The 23,208-nt window shown below is 38.2% G+C and overlaps 1 protein-coding gene across 1 annotated transcript in view; it reads right to left on the reverse strand.

Moving 5' to 3' along the window:
• The window catches only part of RALGAPA2 (Ral GTPase activating protein catalytic subunit alpha 2), a 135,769-nt gene that overhangs the window by 79,536 nt on the left and 33,025 nt on the right, over positions 1 to 23,208 (reverse strand). Inside the window, exons 11-23 of the mRNA XM_075708597.1 lie at positions 21,210 to 21,383; positions 20,182 to 20,319; positions 19,441 to 19,589; positions 18,908 to 19,019; positions 17,881 to 18,118; positions 17,172 to 17,336; positions 11,082 to 11,219; positions 10,469 to 10,566; positions 8,371 to 8,461; positions 8,030 to 8,206; positions 5,661 to 5,854; positions 5,051 to 5,149; positions 4,633 to 4,788 (exon numbers count right to left, since the gene is read on the reverse strand). Of these exons, the coding sequence (XP_075564712.1) occupies positions 4,633 to 4,788; positions 5,051 to 5,149; positions 5,661 to 5,854; positions 8,030 to 8,206; positions 8,371 to 8,461; positions 10,469 to 10,566; positions 11,082 to 11,219; positions 17,172 to 17,336; positions 17,881 to 18,118; positions 18,908 to 19,019; positions 19,441 to 19,589; positions 20,182 to 20,319; positions 21,210 to 21,383 (1,929 nt within the window). The remainder of the gene's footprint in view (positions 1 to 4,632; positions 4,789 to 5,050; positions 5,150 to 5,660; positions 5,855 to 8,029; positions 8,207 to 8,370; positions 8,462 to 10,468; positions 10,567 to 11,081; positions 11,220 to 17,171; positions 17,337 to 17,880; positions 18,119 to 18,907; positions 19,020 to 19,440; positions 19,590 to 20,181; positions 20,320 to 21,209; positions 21,384 to 23,208) is intronic.

Consider the following 23,208-nt stretch of genomic DNA (forward strand, 5'->3'; position numbering starts at 1 on the left):
AACCTGCCTCTTTTACAGCCTAACTACAAGGTAAGCGCCTAACTTGCACTGCACTCTCTTCTCAAACTAAGAGTGCAAATTTAGACAGAAATAAGACAGTGTCACAAAAATCCACAGAAGTTTTAGGAGAAAAACACCAGTAATCTAGAAGGATTATTTAAATACCAAAAGTACCAGAATTGAGGAACCAGAATTACCTCAATAGTTGCTTTTCTGAGAACGGGGCTGAAGAGTGTTAGTAGTATTTTGGAACCGCGTTTTGGTACTTTTGTTCCTCAGCAAAACCAAGGAAGCTATGAAGCAAGGAGATGCTTGTGTACCTTTTCAAGTTCATAAAGCAAAAATTACTGCTACAGTAAGCAACCAGTAGCAACAATAAAATACATTTTCTTTCCCAGTTCAGGTATTTGCAAAATTTGTGCGCTGCAGTATTAGACTTTGGTTTAATGCACAAAGCTGTATTTATTGTCCAAATCAAGAGACGTGTATAGTTGCAATCACTGGAATGGGGGTTTTTCAGCCGTCAGTGTCACCTAGCAGCATAAGGCAGCTATGCCTACCCAAACTGCAACAGGCTATCCCGTGGCATCTCCTAAAAATCAAACCCCATGTGATGATTTGCCACCATCTAGATGAGGAATTGGAGCAACTGTAGGTGAACTACCTTCACTAACCCACGGTGTGGTAGTGAACGTCCGAATTAACTCTTCTTTACACTGGAGGTCAGGGAGGGGAGGTGGTGAGCCTCACTGAGCTTCATTCATAAAAAAACTGTAGGGAAAAATCCAGGCTCACTACAGCATCGGAAAAATGCCCGCTGACGTGAGCGGTACAGGAGGCGAATCATCATCGCGCAGACAGTCACCTGCCCCCTAACCTCAGGCCCCTTCGCAAGCTGGAAGTAATTACAACGCCAGACTGCGACTTACTCCGTACTGCCGCAATGGCTTCTCCCACCTGAAAAGGTGATGCAATTGTTGCAGAGAATTGTTCACTTCTTCAGAGATGTTTGTTGTTACACACTTCCACACGGACAAATCAGATGCAGATCATTACCTCACTATCTCCTTTCTCATCTGCTAAGCTAATTGCTACATCTTGAACTCAGAACGCCATGGGAGCTTTCTATAAAATATAACCCCACGTTGCTCTTTTATATACCCCATGAGACAAGTCTGCAAAGTTAGGCTGCACTTGTCAGGAATAATATTGTATTCATTTCTAACCATATTCAAAAATGTATTATTTTGTTTTTCTATCAACTCCAAAATCTGCACAGTAGAGCAGAAATTTTGTATACTCATATCCCTAAGGGAGGAGTGGAAAGAGAAATATATTTCAAAAAGAAACACTTCTGATGCTAACTGAAATATTGATAGTCACATTCAGGTCAAAGAGGTTTCTGACTGTAATTTTTAAAAATTACACAGCCACTTAAAAAGCTCTTCTAAAGTAGCCAATGTGATTTCCTGGAGTCGGTCTACCTTTCTGTTGTTTCCCCCCAATAAATTTTGAATTTGCACTAGTCATACATACAGAAAGAAAATTCCCCCATGAGAAACGCCCCCTCTCCTTTCTCCTGTTAATGTTCCATAAGAGTGAGAAACTTATGCTCGTGCTTAGCAAATAAAACCAATCTGTGCTAAAAAAGTCTGCACCAAAGTTTATTTTGGTATGCAATAACTTGAATCGCAGAAACCATGCTTTGGCAGGGGGGATTCTGCAGTGTTACGCAGAACTAGGATCCACGTTCCAGTGATCCTTGCGCTCCACGATACCAGACCCTCTTTTATAAGAAGTTTATCAGGTAACAGCATATACCAAAAATCACTGAGAAGTACAAAAATCACAAAATCAGTACCGATACTGCATCGTGCTCATTGTACATCATCCTGTTTCTTACAGGAAGCTGCGAGACCCTGTGAGAGCAAAGTGCTTCCAAAGCACACTTGATGCTTTGCTACTGTTTGCACGTATCAGAGGAGGTACTTCTGCCTCAACCGATGCATTCCTGCATTTGTAGTTACCCTCAAATTGTCTGACTAGTCTCAACGCCCATGAAGCGCCTTGATGCTAATCATACTGGAAATACAGAAACAGGTATAAGGATCGTGCTTCACATCAACACGCTGCATGAGAATCCGAGCTCCAAAGCACCATGAGTTGACACCTCAACCAGGTCCATAGCTCAGAAAAGCAAAACTGGAAGGACAGTAACAGAAGAAAAAACTTGTGGTCAAGTGTGCCACCAAGAGGCAAAAAAAGCAAAACCGAGCGAGGCAAGGAAGAACAAAAGAGCAGCATCAGCGTGCAAAATATCTGGGGAGCCCTGGAACGATGTGCAATATGGGATCTGCCTTCACTGGGCAGTCTTCGCTTCATCATCTTTAACTTCTGGACTGTAGCTCTGCACAAGGACTGAAATCCCGTGTGCAACAAAGCAAGAGGCTTAAAATCTGTGGAACTCTTATTAACACCAAAATGCAATAAACAGGGTGAGAAACAGTTCAACAACAACCAACCCCCCATTTAAAAAATCTCCCAGTTTCTATGTAGGAATTGGTTCTCCAGGAAGTGGTCAGATTTCAAAAGATAGAGTGCCCTTTAGCTTAGAAAAAAGGAACTGCCAACAGCTGAATGCCTCTGAAAATCTGGCCATTTCATGGAAATGTGTAGATGAAAACAACTTAAGTCTTAAAATTACTGACATTTTCCACCCCTATGGCCCTGTGTTGGCAGTGGGTGCAATACTGATTTAAGGGCATTTGTTTTTCAAATATAAAAGTGATTTTTTTATTTTTTTTTTTTTTTTAAAATCTGGTCTACTTCACGCTTTAGTTTCTTCAGTTGTGTGGTTTATGTGAGAAGATTTCATGCTGGGTGGTTTTTAAAATTCAGGGGGTCTGATCATAGTGGGTGTTACTACACAGTCTTTATTTTTGTAGGGGAATGAAGTTACTCTGTACGCCAAGCACAAATCTGTCTGAAATCTGAATGGCATTAGTAAAAGAGTCACAAGCTCTTCATTACTCTCAGGTAACATATTGAGAGTGGCAAAAAGGGGAGTTCCCACTACACTTCTATTTTTCCCTATCTGTGCTTTATAAATGCCATATGCTTATGTTTTTTTCTAAGTTTCAGCAGCAGCCAGGACTCGTAGGTTTTTCCAGAAGAAAACCCTTTCCTTTCTGTTCTTTTTTCCCCATTATCTATTTAAAAGGAATATTTTCCAAATGCGCTAACTTTTCAGAAGGGGAACTGAGATTCAGAGGGCAAGAGTCCGGTAGCAACTCATTGTTTCTCTCTCTCATCTCAGAAAGAACCAAGCCTGTGCAACTCTTCCTGCTGCCTTGCTCAAGGCACCAGAAATCACCCTCGGGAGCAGCAGTGACTGCTACAGGATTTACGAAGGGTCTGTGTGCCCTCTGCTGGCATCCCCAGCTCGGGCCATTGCTTCCATTATACTGTTTCTTTTAAGGAAGAAAACTCACTTCTACAGCTATAAAAACAGAAAAGTTTTTAGATAGTCTCTATTTTGTCTAAAGAGTGTTTCTTACATTTTTTTGAGTATTTAGCTGTTTCTGTGGCCCAATAATCTTCTTACATCTCAACGGATTAAGTCTTTTCCTCATCTCCCACTGAATACTTTATTAATTAGGCCAACCCAGTACACAGGGACCTAGAAACAACATTTATCCACAGAAACAGAACATTTTGGCAGCACCTCTTGGTTACAGTGGTAAGATAACCTTCTGCCTCGGTTCTCCCTTCAGTCCCCTTTACACCAGTTAAAAAGAGCTGGTATGACAGTTTTCAACATCCCCTGAAGAACTAATCTTGAAGGGGAAAAGTCTGGAGAGGACAACATTAATTCTAATTTTTGAGGATGTCCTTGCAAGCAATGGCACAGGGCATTCAAAAGGGTGTGCTGAGAGCAGACGCTGCTCATAAATTAACATAAAGCTCTTTGCAGCCCCTCCTTTGCCCAAGATCGTGTCCAGCATTTTATCTCATGATAGAAGGTAAAAACATCTGTAAGAAGAGCTGGGAGTAACCGCTATCTCCCTGAAGTTGTAAATAATGCGAACAACAGAGCAACTCCAGCAGCTGCTCTGGAAGCACCAACTCCACGGCATCACAGTTCGTACAGGAACGTGGTAGGGCCATCGGACACACAAGGGCCCCACTTTGGCAGAACCAAAGTTTAAACACACTGGTCAAACACACAGCGTAGCTCAAGACTTAGTATCAGCTGAGTGTTTGAACATTCTTAACATGACCGGCTTGACCTACTAACTGTGCAATGCAGACGGACAGAAACTCACCACAGATTATTCCTCAGAAATGTCAGGAAACCGAGAAAGAAACATCAACAAGAGCCTGTGATGCAGCTGTGATGGTAAGTCACAAATAAGCAGTTGTTGTTTAAAAATTTGTAACTGGGACAGCAATGAGACAGTTAGGACCGCGTAACCTAGAGAGGTACAGACTAGGCTACGCAGGATAATTTCATGCAACAATTGTTGCAAAGCATCGCCTTCTTTCTGCTTCAGATCTTCAAATATGAAAATACAGGCATTTCCATCAGCACACAGTAATAAGTTAATTTTTCTTATTAAATAAAGCTTGTACCTGGTCTTCACTTGTTAAGCCAAGGTGCATCACAAAATAAAAATGAACCAAGAAATCAGAATTTGGCAGAACATCTTGACGCCTAGTCATCATAGCGCAGATCAGCCTGTATGCCTGAAGTTTGCCTTCCTTATATTCATTTGGCAGGGTGGTTGCCTGAAAAAAGGAAAAACCTTGTATTAATACTTTTTTTTCCTAGTAGCCAGCTAACACAAAACTGTATCTTCAACAGATTTTCCATAAAGCAAATCTGTTCTGTGTATTTATTAAAATAGATTGGAGTCCAAATAGCCTTTGGAGGGTATTAACCTTCTTAGCCAGCAGTGACTGTAAAAATTAAAATAACACAACTAAACATACACAAATTCAGTACTGACATAGAATACTAATGTGTGGAAAATTTTAAGAAAAAACTTACCTTGAACAACCATGATGCAAATATTCTGAGAGGAGGAATTAAGACAGGTGGAGAGGGAGTAGACTGATTGTCCACACTTATAGCAAGGTTGTCCCGTATCTAATGTTTTTAAAAGAAGAGAGTTAATGAAACCGATAGCTTACTTATTAATGCTCTTTATTTCATATTATTACTTTTTCATTTTATTTGATTTACTTTAAATGCACTACACCCTGCACTATACCGAGTTCCTACTTAAGCCAAAACTACCAGGAAAGCTTGTTCTGTAGTGCTTCCCCACAGCCTAAGCAAATATTTCCATTTCAGGTCATGCCACGGGCTTTTACACTGAATACCAACGTTTGCAGTATTCTATTCTATACTTCTATTTTCTTTGCTACTGTTTCCTCACCCCATTTAAATTAACTAATCTAAATTCTCTTGTCATTCAGCAGGAACATTCTCTATTGGGGATGTCTACTAGAAATCAAACAAGATTATCTTTCTTTATGACAGAATCCTCCAAATCTCATGCTTATGTTCCAGACACTAATACTAAATCAAGTTTAATAGTAATTTTTACAACAAAAGAAAAATCATTATCATTAGATGTAAGCACCATATACAATACCTTTGCAAGTTTATACCACAACTCATAGAGGTACCCAAAAACTTTTGCGTGGATTTTAGGTGACTGTATATTGTTCACATCTCCAAGAATTCCCAAGATCCTCCTCCATAACACAGCAGCAGAATCAGGATGCCAACCGATAAGGCTTCCACCAGCAATTATACTGCAGTCATCAGCAAGGAATTCACTACTGTCTGTAAATTTTAAGAAGTTCAATTTCCATGAATTAGAAATGCCATGTACAATATAAATTTGGCCAATAAAATAGGAACATTGCTCCTTCTAACTGTCTTCCATCTCAAAAGTATTCTCTCCCACCAAATCACGTGTGTGTCTCTTTCATTGCTCAAGCTAGCCCATGATTCAAAGAAAAAAAAAATGGCAGAACACATAGGCTAAAGGGCTTCCACATGGAGATGACACAGCTACAGATCAGTTTTGTATCCGACAGACTGCCCAAACTCGAGGGTTGGCTTTTTTAACAGGGAGGCAAATGCAGTTAAATGGAACATTCAGGTACTCTGAGAGATTTATCCAATCAATACCTGGCTTTTACAGGCAATATTTCTATTGCTAAAGAGTCCTTTCTTTCTTAACATCACACAGTATAAAATGACCTGGAAATGGAACTGAACAAAGGAACTAAAAAGTATGCACTACTGGCGATGAACAATATGCTCAGGCATTATCATTCGATACAGAAGCAGCTCCTGAGACAGCAGTATGCAAACTGAGAAGGAAAGCAGGGGTTTGTGAAGACTGTCAGGATAATGGAATTCATATGCTGAAACAGTAAAGGAAAAATTCCATACTGAAGTGCAAATTTTAAAGACAAAAGCTGTTACATTATCTTCGACCAGGCCAGGGAAAGCTGCGCAGCAGCCCGTCTGCGGGCAGAATCAGGCCTATGGTCCGGCGTGGCAGCCTGCAGCGCGCAGCAGCCAGCGTTTCAGGGGAAGCCGCAGGAAACCTCTGCACACGCAGAGGGAAATAACGTGTGTTCTCCCAGAACCCGAAGAAGGTTAGCAAAATAAAAGCCATTTTAGATGGTTTTCCATTTACTTGCATTTATTTGTAAAAAAGCTTTTGGGATTTTTTTTCCTCTTGCTTTTTTTGTTTTGTTTGTTGTAGCATTATGAATTCCCAAAGTGTTCAAACATATTAAGCACATTAGAATGATCTTCAACAGATCTGTTGTCAGGGAAATTGCATCTATGCTGTTCAGTGCTGGTGTCACAGTATTTTTTTGCCTTATACCATAGAGGTTTCTACAGCAAAAAAAAGTTTTGCTTCTTGGGTGAGAACCAGAAACGCAGCAAGGGCACACTGGTTCTGTTGGGAAATTATGCATTTGTTACCCCATTTTTCTTTTCAGTCTACGTTACCTTTCAGGTTATTTTATGTAATTCATTCTCTTTGTACACACAAAGGAGCGATGTCTTATATCACAGACATAAAGCAGCAATGAATTTATTACTCATAATAATCCTTACCGTGTACTGTATTACATGCTACCTTTTGTACAATGGCAGTCTGAACTGTTGAACTAGGTGTGCTGGTTCATTAAGTTAGAGATATTTCAAAGAAAAAGTGAATATGAAAAAAATACCCTTGCAACTATCTATCTGTTAGCAAAAACAGCCTATAAGATAGTTTCATATGTTACTGCATTAAGTTACTGAACTAACATCTCTGACTCACATTATTAGACAGGAAGGTACCTTTACAAATTGCAAGGAATCAAAATATTTCAATAAATAACCATGAGTGTTGTATATGTTAAAGACACTATAAAAAAAAAAATGAAAAGGTAGAAGGACTTTTACTTCCAAATTAACTCTTCTGAGAATGCCACTTACCACATCCTACTGGAGCACAGGCATTGCGTACTTCGAAGTATATATAAGGAGGGTAGCAGGATTAAGATGAGAGAAGTTATCATGAATTAACCAGTTATTTCCTATCAGTCAAAATATATAGTATGGAATTTCTTTAGACCATTCTGCTATAAAATATAGATTAAGTTACTTTATTTTACTTGAATGCTGGGGCAGGCTAAGAGAAGACAAGTGATCAGCTATCACATCTCAGTTGATTAGCAGTAATTTAGCACAGTAAGCGACCCAATTATTTTCAACTGTATTCATTTTCTGGATCACAATTTACTGACACCTATGTCAGCTTCAATCTAATTATCCAAATTCCTTAAAACTCTGGGCATTCAAATCTCATTTTTGAATGAATACTCTGAATGAAACTTGGTGATATATGCCAAACGAAACATACTTTTTATAAGCAAACTGAACTGTATAAACTCTTTTTTGAGACAAAAATCTAAAATAGGAAATACCTTTTCTGGACTACAGTACCTGTTAAATTTGCAGTATCTGAAGGACTAAGCTGAAGCCAGCGAGGTGCATCAGGCTCTACACACACATCTGCTGATGCATTAACTTCATGGTCGTCTTCAGAAGCTTGCCAGGGGATAAGTGCGATCTCTACTTCATTATTATAGCCAATGGATGTGTCACTGCTAACGCTTTCACCTAAAGCAAGAAGGGGATTAATAAAGATCACACACGCTGTTTTTAAAGACCACATTAGCAAAGCATGTTGAGAAAAGCATCTAATATATCTGTAACAAGACAAAATTATGACAATGATTCCAATTGCTACACTTAGGAAAAATACCGTATTTCCTGGAACTCACTTTTTTCTCTCTCTCTATAATTTCCATGTGATTGCTGCAAGTCTGCTTTCAAATCTAATTCAGCTGTACTACTGCTTCTTCGTACTAGTACCTTCAGAGAAAAAAAATATTAATCTCAGCCTATTACAGTTTTGAGAACTACATTATATTTTAGCAAATTCGAGATACACACACAGTTATTAGAAATTAATTACAACTCAGTCAAGATATTTTCATGAATATTTAGACTACCCAAATATCTTTGAATGTCTTAAGGAAACCATCACGCTTTCAATTTCAGTTGGTATCCTCCCTTTCTTAAACTCAGTTTTCATACCAACAAGCAAGACTTTTTACTTATGTTTTTCCAAAAATCTGAAATCACTCACCACTTAAAAGTATCAAAAAATCCATCAGTAAGAAATTAGTAGTTATCTCTGACATCAGGGCATTTCTCTGTTGCAAACCAACCCATGCAAAGACAGCTGGTCTTTCGTTTGCCGCCACCTTCTTCACCAAATGGATTTATAGCCTACTTGCTGAAAACCCTTCAGACAACTTTCTGCTTCTAGATGACACTGCTGTCCCTAAGCATAATTTTCTTTATATCTGGCAGAACACCTTCAAATTCACATTTCTTGCAACTCCACGTCCTCTGTAATAGCAAAACTCAATTTCTGCCAGAAAAATAGAGTATAATGTTTTCCACTGCAAATATGCAACAAAAAGCCCCAATGCTTTACCCCCAGGAGCATACTAGGTCTAACTGCTGAAGGAATCTCTACTCTAAAATTACTCAATTCCGTTAACATTTCTGAAATTCCATTTTGATATTTGCAATTATTAGTATTACTATTTTTAAGTAAGTTTCTTGAAGCAATTTCTGATCCACTGGCCAGACATTAATCCACTCGTTCTTTCTGCATACATCTGAGAAAGCAAATTATTGCCAAAGAGACAACGGGCTTGTAGAAATTATTATTATATTATCTAACACTGTAGCTATTTTTTTTTTTTTTTAAAAACTGTAAGAGAATTGCCAATCATTCCCAGGAAATACATGTTTTCTTGCGCTGCCTGATAGACTGCAGAGTGGTCTTTCTTCCCCAGCATATCTGTCTCTTAGTGATCAGTGATGCCAATACTTCAGTGGGTTGTGATATGAAGCCCAACTGGTTCACATGGTACATTAGCAAGTTATGCAGGGAATACATGGTCAAACCCCAGCTTCCATTTGTAGAAAGGCTGAAAGTGCAATATGGGTAACAGCCCAGCTGCTTGTGAATATTTTATAATGCATGCCACTAAAATAGAATGGGAGCCAGGTTAATTTTTAATTCCCCCAACTACTGAGCTTACTTCTCTCTCCCTTCCCTCCCCTCCACCATGCAAAGTGAACTAGGTTTTCCTTCCTTTTTGAGATACTTTGTCATTCCTGAAGCGATTAATGAAAGCGCTCTGCAGAAAATGGCTGGTCTCTCCTTTCTACAGCTAATGTTAATGGTACTTTAAGTCTAGATGTATGGGAGAGCCAAGGTCCAAAGAAGAGATTCAGCTTGAAGTCCTCCATGCTGTAGTGCATTATGCTTCCACAAAGACGATCAGCCTCAGCCATTTATTACTGCTACCATTTATTCAAAAGTTGCATTAAAAATTTATGAAGCTTGCCTGTCCCAGAGTTAACTTATATGAACATCTGCAATACACAGCCGGTGATACAAATTGTGCTGAAGGAAAGCTTTTCCCCCAGCACTTTAAACCATCGAACATTTATTCCAGTGTACTGTAGCTCTACAATAGTCATGAATTATTTATATTTTAAAAGGTATGAACTTCTTGTTTATATTCAATACAAAAAAGCACAAACGTCTTGTGTAAGACTAGAATACAGCCAATTACATAAAACTGCATAAGCAGCTGACAAGATCGGGAGACACAGAATGATCATACCAAATAGCGCAAAGAACAGCTACAGCTCAATTCCAGATTCCATACTAGAAACGTGATTAATGATTTTTCACACTTTCAGCTGCTAGAGTTTCTAAATACTAGAAGGCATCTGATTAGAAATAAAACATTGTCAGAATCTTATCAATAATCATTTTCTATTTTGCCTTACTTGCTCAGCTTCATGTTCCTTCTTTGTATATCCCTTGTTTTCCTGAACTGATTTGGAGTCTGAAGAAGTTAAATTATGAGAACTCCCAGCCTTTTTACCTAGAATTTTTAGAAAGTAAACAAGAAATATAGACATTTGTGGGACCAAAGTACATAGCAAATTATATGAAAGTTTCAATTACATTTACATATACACTTATATTTATAGCTAAGTGAAGTAATACAACATTAAAATGGAATGCATGATGTTTTGAAAAATCCTTCATAAGCGTAACATACTTACACAATAGGAACAGAAGTAGAACTGTTAGCTTTAATACACAAAATTTAAATGCAAGCCAGACAAAAGAAAAGTTTGAGAGTTACATACAAAATGCATACATTCAAAGGTTTCATTTTTAACTGCCCTGCTTTATAGAAGGTCATGTCCTGCATTTGTGGTCTGTAACTTCTTAAAAACAGTTCTTTCAACAAGATACCAACAATATATTTACTGAGAAAACGAGATAAAGTTTTAGAACACAGCTGGAAACCAAAGTAGCATTTATGAGGCTGAACAGGTCTCAACACTTTGTCTTCAGAAGTACAGTATCGCTATATTTTATCAAAATTACCGTGAAAAAAATCAGATGGAAACTGATCTGTAATATCTGAAGTGCTGCTACTTCGAGTTAGCTGCTGCTCTTGGTCTGCAAATAGGCCCATAGCTTCTGTTGCTGTTGAATTTTCCAACTGCTGAGATTCTTCAACTTCTGTTGATTTAATTAAAACACAAAGTATTTGCACGACTTCAGAATTATATACGCATGTGAACTCCTTACCCAAGAAAGCTATATGAAAAAGTGACCCATTTAAGTATTTAAAACTCCCAAGTTACAAAGCTAGAACATAACTCCTACTTAAAGGAGTTCTAATTTAAGTTTTATAAAATATCCTTAGAAAAATTGTGGTTTAGAGAGAGATGTATGAGCAGTGTAAGTGGTAAAAAGTCCAGAAAAAGGACAGAAATTACTCTGGGAGTTGGGAGCGCACAAGGAAGGGTGGGAGGATGTCACGTGAACAAAAGCTATGTTTTTAAGTGCTAGAGACCCAAAATAGATGCTGTTTGTCCTGGAAACAGAGAGAATAGAGGAGAGGCAGCAAAACTACAATAAATGCAGAGTGCAGAAAAGATGACTGTGCTTACTGACTTTTCCTCCATAAAGAGGGGAAGGGGAAAATAAAAAAGGCAAAAATTCAAACACAGTAAAAAAAGATGTGAGCTAAAAAGATTGAGCTACAAATGATTTGGGCTTAGCTTGTGAGGACAAACTGAATCATGCAGCTTTTTTGCTGTAACTGAAAATGAGAAATAAAAAGAGAGAGATGAGAGAGGCATGAAAATTCAAGTGAGGCGGCAAATTGACATACTGGGGAAGGAGCAACAGGAACTCGAGATTAGCTAGCAACAGCAGGGGGAAAAGAAAAAAAAAAAAAGAAGACAGTAACACTCGGGATCAAGTATGATCCCATTCAGTAGCGGTGCTCTTAGTTATGGCCGTGGCACTGGTTAATGCCACCTCCATACCTTCTAACTCTTTCCCTGGAAAGCAGTCAAGAGAGGGCCCCCACACCCCAACAAAGCTGACCCAACAGAACCACCACCAGCAGACTGTTCAAGGTCTTCAACCTGCACAGCCAATGCTATTTTCTTTTTAAAAAACTATGAAAAATGCTGCTGTAGCAACTCTTATGAGAGCCCTTGAACTTCTTTCTTTCAACAAAGAACGTGGGCTGAATTAAGTCTTCTAGATTTCTTTCAGCATATTGCTACATAGTAGGCACATTAAATAAAAGTGACCTTTCCACCACCTTTCTATTCTCCTCCTCCTCTCTCCTTTCCTCTGCTCTGCTACCTGTCTGCTCCACAGGCACTGACATTGAGGCTACACTTATTCAGAAAGGCGCAGAAAGTACAGCCCCTTGGGATACGCAATTACAGACCCGTATATTGCAGACCTATATATACACACACACACAGAGATCTGTATATTGATACACAGATTGCAGCAGCAGCCTGTGGGAGGAGGACGGTATGCTTAGTTCATCCAATCTACACTACAACGTGAGTTTAAACAATACTTAAATACTTAACAAACATTGTGTGTATTTCAGAAAATTATCTCATAAATACACATGTATGAAAACTAACTGTTCTGGTATTTACTGACCTCAAGGTATCACTGTTGACTTTAAATGTCTTACAGAAAGCAATAAATAAAACAATAAATTAATAATTTAAAAAAATGTTCATCTTTCAGGTCAATGCCCATATTCACTAGCTAGAACAGTTTCACTGTTGCAACTGAAGATAACTGTAAGCAGCGTGAGATGAAAAAACACTGAAGATATTTCACAGAATAGGAATCTAGAGATCCATAATGCACCACATGCAAAACTCTTCTTTTCTTGCTTGCTACAGCAGCTAACGACCCTGGTTAGGGCTCAAGAGTCAGAAATCCCTCCCAGGAAGTGAAAAGCGGGAGGTGACAGAAAGTCCTATTTTCAGAGACTTACTAGCTGGAAACAGAAATAAAAGAAAGTCTGCCAACATGATAGAGAAGTCTCACGGCTTCCACCAACACGTCTTGGCTAGGTGACAGGATGAATGCCCTACAACAAAGCAGCTTTGTGTCCTCAGGCCGTTACATCTGGTTTTCACATCTGTGCCTGGGTACCAGTGCAGGATTCAGTTCAGAAGGTGCATGCTTAGGGTTTGTTCAAGCTTTATTTGTGACAACAGCAAGTTCCACAGGACAAGACTGTATCAAAAGCAGGAAAAGTTTACTACACTTTTGAGCAAAAATACACCCACTTCAGTCTAAATAACCCCTAAAATGCCCAAATCTGGATTGCTGCCTTTAGTTTTTGCATTCCTAATCCTTAGTATATTTGGTCTGCACTATATTAAAACTTTAACAACTGCTTGGAAACCTTTAATAAATCAAGTAATTGAAAGTGTAAAGATGAATAAAAGCATTTCTTTATTAAGAAATTAAAATAAATTGTACTTTAGTTACTAGGGAATATAAATCTAATTGTAACTCATGGTAATCTTTAATATTAAAATGAACAAAACCTGCATTGCTTGCAGTACTACAAACATTTTGAGAGAAATCAAACACTATCTGAGAACTAAGAGGCACAGACAAATCTTTTAGATTTTTCTTCTAAAGAATTCTTCCTGTAATTATTGATCCCAGATGGAAAAAATCCACATTTGTGAGCACTGATTTGTAACTGAGTGTAACACAGACCGAATGAGATTTTTCTTTTAAATCAAGCAGCTTGACCAGCAGCATTTCTTTGACTGCGTATTTTGCTTGCACTAGCTCATACATTCAAGCAGTCAACTAGTTTCTACAGTAGTTCCTTGAAAAGATGCTGCTCTCCTCCTTTGCCCTGAAAAGGTTACTTATTTTGACCATGAGCCCAGTGACAGAGTAACAAAAAAGCATTAGAAATAGCCACTTTTTGCCACCCTTTGTAACTTTGAAAAAGGACAAGATATGCTCCCATTAAACTTGCTCGTCTCGTAATGGCTACCAATATTACTTAACACCATGTTTTGAACAGATCCGAGGCACAGGAAACAGAACCAGTGCAAAACATCTTATTCCACACCACTGAAGAGTAATCAACTGGACAGAAAGGGAGTAGACAGACAGCAGTTTAAAAATATAAAGAACATTAATATAAAAGATGACTTTAAAGTACAGTACCTGACAGTCTGTGAGAGCAAGAAGTGTAAGAGATACCAGGTAAGAGAGAGCTCACAGTGTGAAGCAGAAGAGGTACACTTTTAGTAGCTGGCAAAGCCTCATAAAGATGAACACAGTTGCTGATAGACTGGCTTCGCTTAGCTTCCAGGAAAAAATAAAGCAATAATTATGTCAGAAAAAATTATGAAATATTTGGGGGTTTGAATGTCATGATACAATGAAACACAAATATTTTGGGAAAAAATACCCCAAACCCCACAACAAACCAGTTTTACAACATTAAGCCCAGAATTATTTCCTATAAACTGTAAGCTAACAATGTGCAACTGTATCTCACACATTGAAAGTGCAATAATCGGTGATTTCTGAACCACAGCAGTTCCACAATGTGAAATATTTCATTTTGTCAGTGTATGATTCCTACCTCTAGGTTAATTTGACTTAGCCTTTTTTCTTTTCACTGAAGTACCTGTAGCAGTGCATACAGCTCAAAAATAAAGATGGAAAACTTATTCAAATTCTCCACTACTAGCAATGCCCCCCGTGAAACCAGCTACCTCTTACATTCATTCATCTCTGCTGAAAACAAGCCACTTTCATATGAGAAGTGGGATAGCATGCTTCTCAAAAATCAGTCTAAAGATACAACTGCCCCTGGTTTTGCTTTTAAAACTAGGATCCCAGCTCCAGCCTGGATGAAATACCGAGTACCCTGGTGTGACAGACAGCTGACCCTGCTTTAAGCAGGAGGTTAGACTTGATGAAGTGCCTTACACCCTGAATTACGCTGTGGACTCTGGTTTTGGCGTACTGAGCCCCGCTTTCCACATTTCTGAACAGGATGATGAAAGGCACACAAGTTACATCCAAGTTTTTGGAGTCCTTAAGTCCCCACAAGGGAAGGTAGGAGGTAAGTGCAGTCTGAATGCCTGTCTTACTGAATTTCTCTTCAAAATAGCAACACTTAAATGGGTTCACTGTTGCTTAGAATGGCCACCAGAGAAACACTTTGCAAGGTGGCTAACACTCTAGAGGCTGTCTAACATCATTAAAAACTTGGTATTTTATGGATTAATATCCAAGTCATAAGCTTAAAGTCTCCTTTAGAGAAAACCAGCAAGTTATCATCAATTGTATTACTAAAAGTTATGCTGAATTACAGATGTCTCTAACAGAAATTTCTTGGGGGGGTGGATCTTATTCACTGTGCAGTTTCCCTTCCTGTACACAGCAGTGTCAATGCTGACACTCAGGAAGACAGAGGGGAGGAAGTAAAAATACTCAAGTAGGGTAGTGGACAAAAGATTTCCTGCTGCTGCAGAAATACGCTGCTCTTACCCTTACAACTCCAGATACAAGCAGCAGATCAAAAGAAAGTCTTTCCTGGAAGCAGGAGGTGCTCTGGTATTTGTATGTTGACTTAGGGGGTTTTTTTTTGTTGTTGTTTTTAAATGGAGGAGGGAGAATATTAGGGATTTAAAAAAGCCCCCAGTGGGAGACACTTTTCATAAAACGTCCACTCTGCTCAAGAAAGCGCTCCCACGCACAGCGCTGGCTTCTGTATTCACCTTATGGACTGCTGCATTTCATTCTGAAAGATGACACCTCTGGAGGCTTAGTAGCTGCATTTTGTGTGTTTCTAAATAGTCTCACCTTGGAAAAGGGATATATATTTTATATACTTGAAATTATTATCTGTTATAACTGCATGTGCAAATATAAAACTTTTTTCCACCTGCTGATTTGGGAGCCATTGATCATCACAAATCCCACGACAGCCAGAATAATTCTCTTTTTATATTACCATAAGACATAAAATGAAAGTAAGGGCTCTTTACACATGAAGTTCATCCTCCTACCCGACAACCTACTTGCTCCCTACCGAATAAGCTTTTCTTACTAAAGGTAGGAAGTTTTTTTTAATTTGAACATACACAACCAAGTCAAGTCCTTGCCAATCAATACTCCCAGGTTCCCTCTGCTGCTCTCATGAGAAGTCTAGGGAAGAAATGCTGTTGCATATGAGAGAAAGAATTCTCTGCTGGAGCACAAGTAGGAACCCACTGAATTTAGAAGTAAAACAGACATAAAAAATGAATTGACTCCAATGCCAAAATGTTTTGTGACCTAAGCTGAAGACTGTGGCTTAGCTATGAAGTCTGTAGCCACAAAAACATACTAAATCACCTTCAAATTCTCCTGGTAAGAAACACAACTAATCTGTAATGAATGAGGAAGGAAGCTGTGCAGCGAAGTATCTCCTATTCAAAAGCAGGAGATTTTCTATGGAGAGTTTTGGTCATAGCCCATTGAATTAGAACACAGAATCATGCTACCATGAAATAACCAAATTCAGGCTGCTGAAATGCTTGAAAAATCAGGTATCCGTTCAGTGCCTGGCATCTCAGACATTCCCTCCATCATTCCTCACCCCTGTTCTCCTCTTTCCAGAAGTAAAGATGAGAGGAAAAAAGGAAAAGGAGATGCTATACACACCTCATCATGCTAATAAAAGAAAGCAAATAAAGCAAATAAGAATGAAATTGTTTGTTAAATCTGGTTTACTTGTGCTCACAGTAAATAGCTAGCTGTATGGAAGTTCAGAGGCAATACAGATTATCTGACTGATGTTAACAAATGCTTTCTTATGAATTGATAGAAATAGGAATGTACCGTACTTTACAAAAAAACGTTAACTTGCACATGACTAACTTGCAATTAAGTGTAATGTACTTAAAAGCATATATTTAGAATTTTCCAAAATACTTTGATTCTTTATTCATACTGGTAGTGGTCAAGACATCCAGACACAGGTACGCAACATCTCTGTTCAGGCATTTAATTATTAAGTTGCAGGACTTGTGGAAGCAGCCACAACACAATGGCAGATTTAAAACTCGAGTGTTACTGTTTGCAAACATAAGCATTTAGTTACGGTCTAACCTGTTGCTCTCTGACGAACAATATTTCTTGCTTTCTCAACTCCTGGGGCTCCAGAGGTCGTAGCACTTCTGAATCTCATTGGCTCCACAACCTCAGGATGACTTTTCCAGCTTAATGAAAAAGATCTTCCCACTACAGCTGTCTTTTGAGGCTCTAAAACGCCACCTTAGAGATAAAGAAAACAAAATTCTATATCACTGCATGCTTTGGTACATATTTTTCCTAAAGTATGAATGGACTTACAAGCACTCAGCCATGAAAAATATTAATCTTTTAAACAATGTAGATGAATTTTTACTATTATTAAAAACAATCACTACTTCAACTATGTGCATCAATTGCAAGGTGGCACATAAATGTAGCTAAAATACTGTAATTAATGAAGTTTAATAAAAATACATGGAAAAGAATTTTTGCATTGATGACTTTGCCAGACTACAGCACAGGAAACCACGTTTCACTTCCACTACACAGAAAAGATTGATTTTAAGTGCATACTAAAAACTGCTAGATAGCTATCTTCTGTTGACCCCAATTACCTTTCCTCCCACAACGAAGGATGAGAATACATAAATCCAAAGCACTTCTCATGTGATTAAACACGTTCTTACACTAGATTAAGTAATACTTAATGTTAAATTAATTTTTAAGTTTAAACTTAAATATTTAACTTGTTTGATACAAGAAGTACTCAAGCATAGAGACTAACCTTTTCCTCTCTGCTTTTTTTCTTTTTGTTCACTGAGCTTATCCAAGGGTAAGTTTGTCATTTCCACCCCATACACGGTCCTTGCTAGCACCGCTGTTAGAGAGTCCATGATATGGGCCCACTCATTTATGAGCTCCTCCCAGTCCGTCAGGGCAGACAGAACGCTGAGCAGCTCATCCCACAGCTCCCGAGAAATGTAAACGCTCAGGTTTGCTCTGATCCAAGCCACAATGAGGGTCTGAGAGAAAAGAAACAAGTGACAGTTCATGCATTTCTGTCAAGATGAATTCAGCACACCAACACCAACCCGCATGTTGATGAAGTCAACACGGACCTGCATATTAGCATTGATTATTCATGATGCACAGATATTATGCACAGATTTTTTTCATCAAAAAAAAATATTCCCAAAAATTGGTGGGTAAATAATTGTGAAAGTTACTGACTAAGGAAATCCAAAAATTCCGAAACGTATGTTTCAGGTGGTCTCTATGTTCTCCGGTAAACTGAAATAATACGCTGTGTATAATAATAATAGAATGAAGAAGTGTCTCCTACACCTACAGAATGATTGTAGTGATTGAGCTACGCTGGTGACAGACCTAGATACTGTAGCTGAGCATGCAGAGTATAATATGATATATAAATGTTTCCATCTCATTCAATACAACTCAGTTTTGACTTGCCAGCTGAACTTCTAGGAAAACAGTTACATCAAGTTTACACTTTAGAGATACTCATTGAAGGTATCCCACAAAGAGACCAAGTGCCTGCCTGTTCTACCACAGTTTGTGGTAGAGCCCTGACAAACAGAGCAAATCAACTGCTTGCAGCACCTGGAATCTGTCTCCCTCTGTTAGGAACAGTTTACAAAATAATTACTTGTGTTACTGCAAAGGAAGTTTCAAAGCACTGTGCAATAGTACTTAACTAAAACTATGGGTAATCATCATGAAAAACAAACAAAAAAACCCCAAACAAACAAACAAAAACCCAAACAAACAAACAAAAAACCCCAAACACTCACTCTGAAAAGTAATCCCGACATGCTTTGAGCAAATGTATCCTTTATTTGGTTTTCTTTTGGCTTCTGCATCACAGCTTCTGTTATTCTAAGGAGTATCTGTAACATCTGTTCCCTGGTTCCAAAACAAAATTGTACCTTTTGTTCACATGTTCTATTAATTGTACTTGTTAATTTTTCACGCACTAAAAAACCCTCTGAATTCTCCAGTAAACCTTACTTATTGATAATGTGGTCACGCTTCAGACTTCACAGATCATTTGCAAAACAACATTAGTTGGTTGTAGACTGTAAAAACTAATTTTTGAGAACACGAAGTCAGGAATGGAAATACCAGCCAGAACATTGAAGTCAAACAGTACAATGACTCAGCAGAACCTGCAATCTCACAAATCAATTCAGAGGCAAGTCACAAGCGTGACATGTAATAAGGTCTACCTCTGAGAAAGCCAGTCTTTTCCCTACCCAATAATTCTCCCATAAAGTTTAAAAGTTCATAATTTTGTCTTAAGTGGTGCAGAATATATTAAGCTTACCATGTCTTTTTATTCATTGATAGTTCCATTATCATGCGCCTAAAGATACTCAGAACTGCTTTGCAAGCATCAACTTGCTCCTTCAGAAGCACAGGGACTTCAATGCATGGTTCCAGCAAGAAAACATTCGCAGAGTTTGTCAAGAATACCTTCAAGACAGGCATTTACAGTCAGTTTACGTAGTGTCAGGAATAAAGAGAGTCAAGACTTACAATAAAATACTTCTCCTCCAGTCAAACCTTTCACTTTCCTTAGAGCAAGTGTTATGTTTTACCTGTCACTTTGTTTTCCTACATCATTCCAGCAAAAACTCAGGTGCCATTACAGACCCAACAAAGGCATCCATTACACAGCATCAGGTTTGTAGGTATCTCTTCTATTCAGTCAGGCAAGAGTACCATTCCTCCGGCTACTCACTTCCTATATGCTTGAGCAACCACCAGTATTTCCAATAAAGGAGGCTCAACAAAAGCAAATGTACAGTTCTGATTAATTCCTAGTACCCACAGTAGGAAAAAAAAAAATGAACCTTCTGTCTTAAAATAGCTATCTGGCTCTAAGACATGGTCACATGGTTTAATATACATTTTTTAGAAGTTGTAAATGAAGTCCAAGTCGTATCTTACAAAAACCAACTGCCAGTAGTTGCTTTCCTTAATCACAGAGACTATATTATAATTTGTAGCGTAAATTACACGATTATGTAAGTTACAGCCTTGCAGCCTTTCTTATACACCACACCTGTAATGCAGCTTGAGCACCAGCCTTAACATTTTTGTCCTCGTCTTCTAACACACATCCTCTGTTAACAGCACTGGTAAAGGAGTACGTTCTTCCCCAGCTGGATGAGCGCTTATGTCCTGAATGGTCAGAGGAAAGCTTTCAAAAACATGATTCAGTTAGTGACAAAGCAGAAAGGAGTATGTCCGTATTTATTCAAAATCATTTAAAATGTCAAAAGCAAAAAAGGGGGAACCGTCATGTCCTACATGCATTTTGTGTCTATTATTTCTTAGTCTCTGAACAAACAGGCAGTATGTGGAGTGTAAAGGTGCATTAAAGTCTTAAGAGCTATGTTATTTAAAATATTTTATATCACATTTGGTAGTCACTGATTGCAGTAAGATTTGAATTTAAGCCTGGCAAAACTGTAAATCCCCTACAAAAATAATCTGTCAAAACCTTGTAATTCTCACTATGTTTTTACAACTCGAACCTCTCAGTACAACAAAACTTCCCTTTAAATAGCTTCACAGTGCCAATAGTGTCAAAGCCAACTTTTACTGATGGTTCAATATAGGATATTAAAAAGATGGTGCACAGAATTTGTATCTACACTAATTTCCTAAATTAAGGTGTCTGAATCCAAATATTTCATCCAGTATATACAGATCAGTAGATATTTTCAAATTCTTAAGTAACTACCACCAGAAGGAAACAGTCCTACATGCCCTAGGCCAACAGACAGTGTAAATTTTAACACTGCAGAACATATTAGTATTTCTTCCATTAAGTTCTTATCATATTTGTATAGACAGGGAATAATCAACAGATTACATTTTTCAAAATAGCTTCAATCTTTCCCTGCACTCAGTAAGGGCCACTGAGCTCTCAATATTTATCTAAATTTCTGGGCCTTAAATAAAAACATTTTTTAATCTTGATTTTCCACACATTTTTTAAATTGTTACTTATTTACAAAGCGAGTTTAAAACTTAAATCATCTATTGTAGGCAAACAGAATGAAGCAAGTAACACTGATACCATACATGTTTACCATCCGTTTCCACCGATGCATCCTCTAAGTTGACAACAGCATCCTGACTGTCTTCCTTTTTGTCTGGCTCCTCCATGAACACAGGTTTCTCTTGCAGTATCCACTTTCGATATACCTTAACCACTTTTCGTGTTGCAGATATATCAGAAGGTGGCAATAAAAAAGCCTAAATTGAAAAGTTAACTAATTTTACTATATATAGGACACAGATGTGCATGCATATATCAACACACCCACACACCACCACCCACAAATAACACAGCTCGAAAAAGAAAGGATACATAATTTTTACTTTTACGTCTGTACTAGAAGGAGTTACGATTAATCAACAACCTATGCGTATACCTGTACCATTCACAACTCCGTAACTATTAATTCCAAATTACTTCTATGTTGTATTTATTCTGACAAAACCAAAGAGGTTGTTCTTGCTCCTTGCAAGCTGCCCAACTTAACGTGGATTCATCTCACAAGCCATTACTAGCCAGAGAGGTCTGGCAGGCTAAACTTGGGTACTACGCTGCACTTTCTGGAGAAGATGACTTCAAATTACATCAGCAGTACACGATGTGAAATGCCATTTCAGCAAGAGTAGGTAGAGACAAGACAGTAAATTGTGATGAGGATAACAGTGGCTGGCATTCGATCCTTTCTCACTACAGTTTTGGAAATCACCACAATGAATTTATTTTCAACATGTTATCCAATGGAATCGTTCTGTAAAGATATCCTCTCCAAAAGCTTTCAAAGGCTAGACTGGCTGCTTCCCCACATTTCTAGAGGTCTTAAGAGACTAAAAAGAAATATAGTGACAGAAGAGCATTGCACTGCAGTGAACAGGCACAGAAATCAATATCTGAAAATGTTATCTGGTACAAAAAAAAGCCTATTTTGCCAACAGAAAATCTTTGATACCAATATGCATTATATTGTAAATCACTGAAAGAGATGAAAATACATTTTTCACACTAAAAAGTAGGCCCTTTCAACTATTAAGAGATTACCCACTCTCCATGATTAACAGGGTCAAAAACTATAGCATTTCCTCTACCCAGGTTAGCTGCAAAAACATTACAAAGGTATCTTGCTCAGGTCAAGGGACAAATCTTTGCATCACATAGTACACTTCCTTGTCTCCAGTCAGCATGAAGTGCACCATCCAACAGCTGATTTCAACAAAAATCAGAGCGTTAGCAAAAGCAAGCTTAAATATGCCATACAGCAAGTATGTGAAATTTCTGAAAATATCTTCACAGCCACTGTCAACTTATTAAGGATGCAGAAACTAAAAAAAGCCAGAAGCCAATGGCTAGAATATTAGAGAAACAGCAGCTCATCAGTGGGATGAATGGGCACTACACAGAATGCTTTTGGAAAGGCTAAGTGGGGTAGAAAGAAAAAAAGAAGAAAAAAAAAAAAAGAAGAGGAATTCACAGTGACTAGTGAGATTCCTGTAAGGGAGAGATAAACACAAAAAGGATCCAAATACAATTATCTCTTTCAATTACTGAACACTGATCATACTGAATAAAGATAGAAGTACCGCATCACATGAGCCTTTATTCCCTGGAAGCTGGTCTAACCTTACAAACTCTGAACAAACACCAGGAGAGGGCAGCATGCCACAGCAGCTCTTAACATACACAAAAGTACTCCTTCCTGTCAAAATGCCATCCATCCCACCGAAACACACTGGTACTTCCTAAACTGTGCCACACAAGATACTTCATAGTAAAGCTCAGCTGCTGGAGAGTATCTTCTGCACGCTTATGTGACCTGGAACTGCTGCTTCAACCAATTTCTACCTCGGTACCAAAGAGGGGTAAAAAAAAGCAGGTCCATATGTATTTTTATCCCAAACAATTGAAAGGATGATTAATTAACGAAAAATACTAGTAGAAGCAATCACCATTCAAAAAGACATTAAATACTGACACTGATCACAGGAACACAAATCTTACTAATTCAAATAATGAATTTGCAAGCTAATA

The sequence above is a fragment of the Pelecanus crispus genome, chromosome 3, assembly GCF_030463565.1.
Source record: "Pelecanus crispus isolate bPelCri1 chromosome 3, bPelCri1.pri, whole genome shotgun sequence".
In the NCBI taxonomy this organism is placed as follows: Eukaryota; Metazoa; Chordata; class Aves; order Pelecaniformes; family Pelecanidae; genus Pelecanus; species Pelecanus crispus.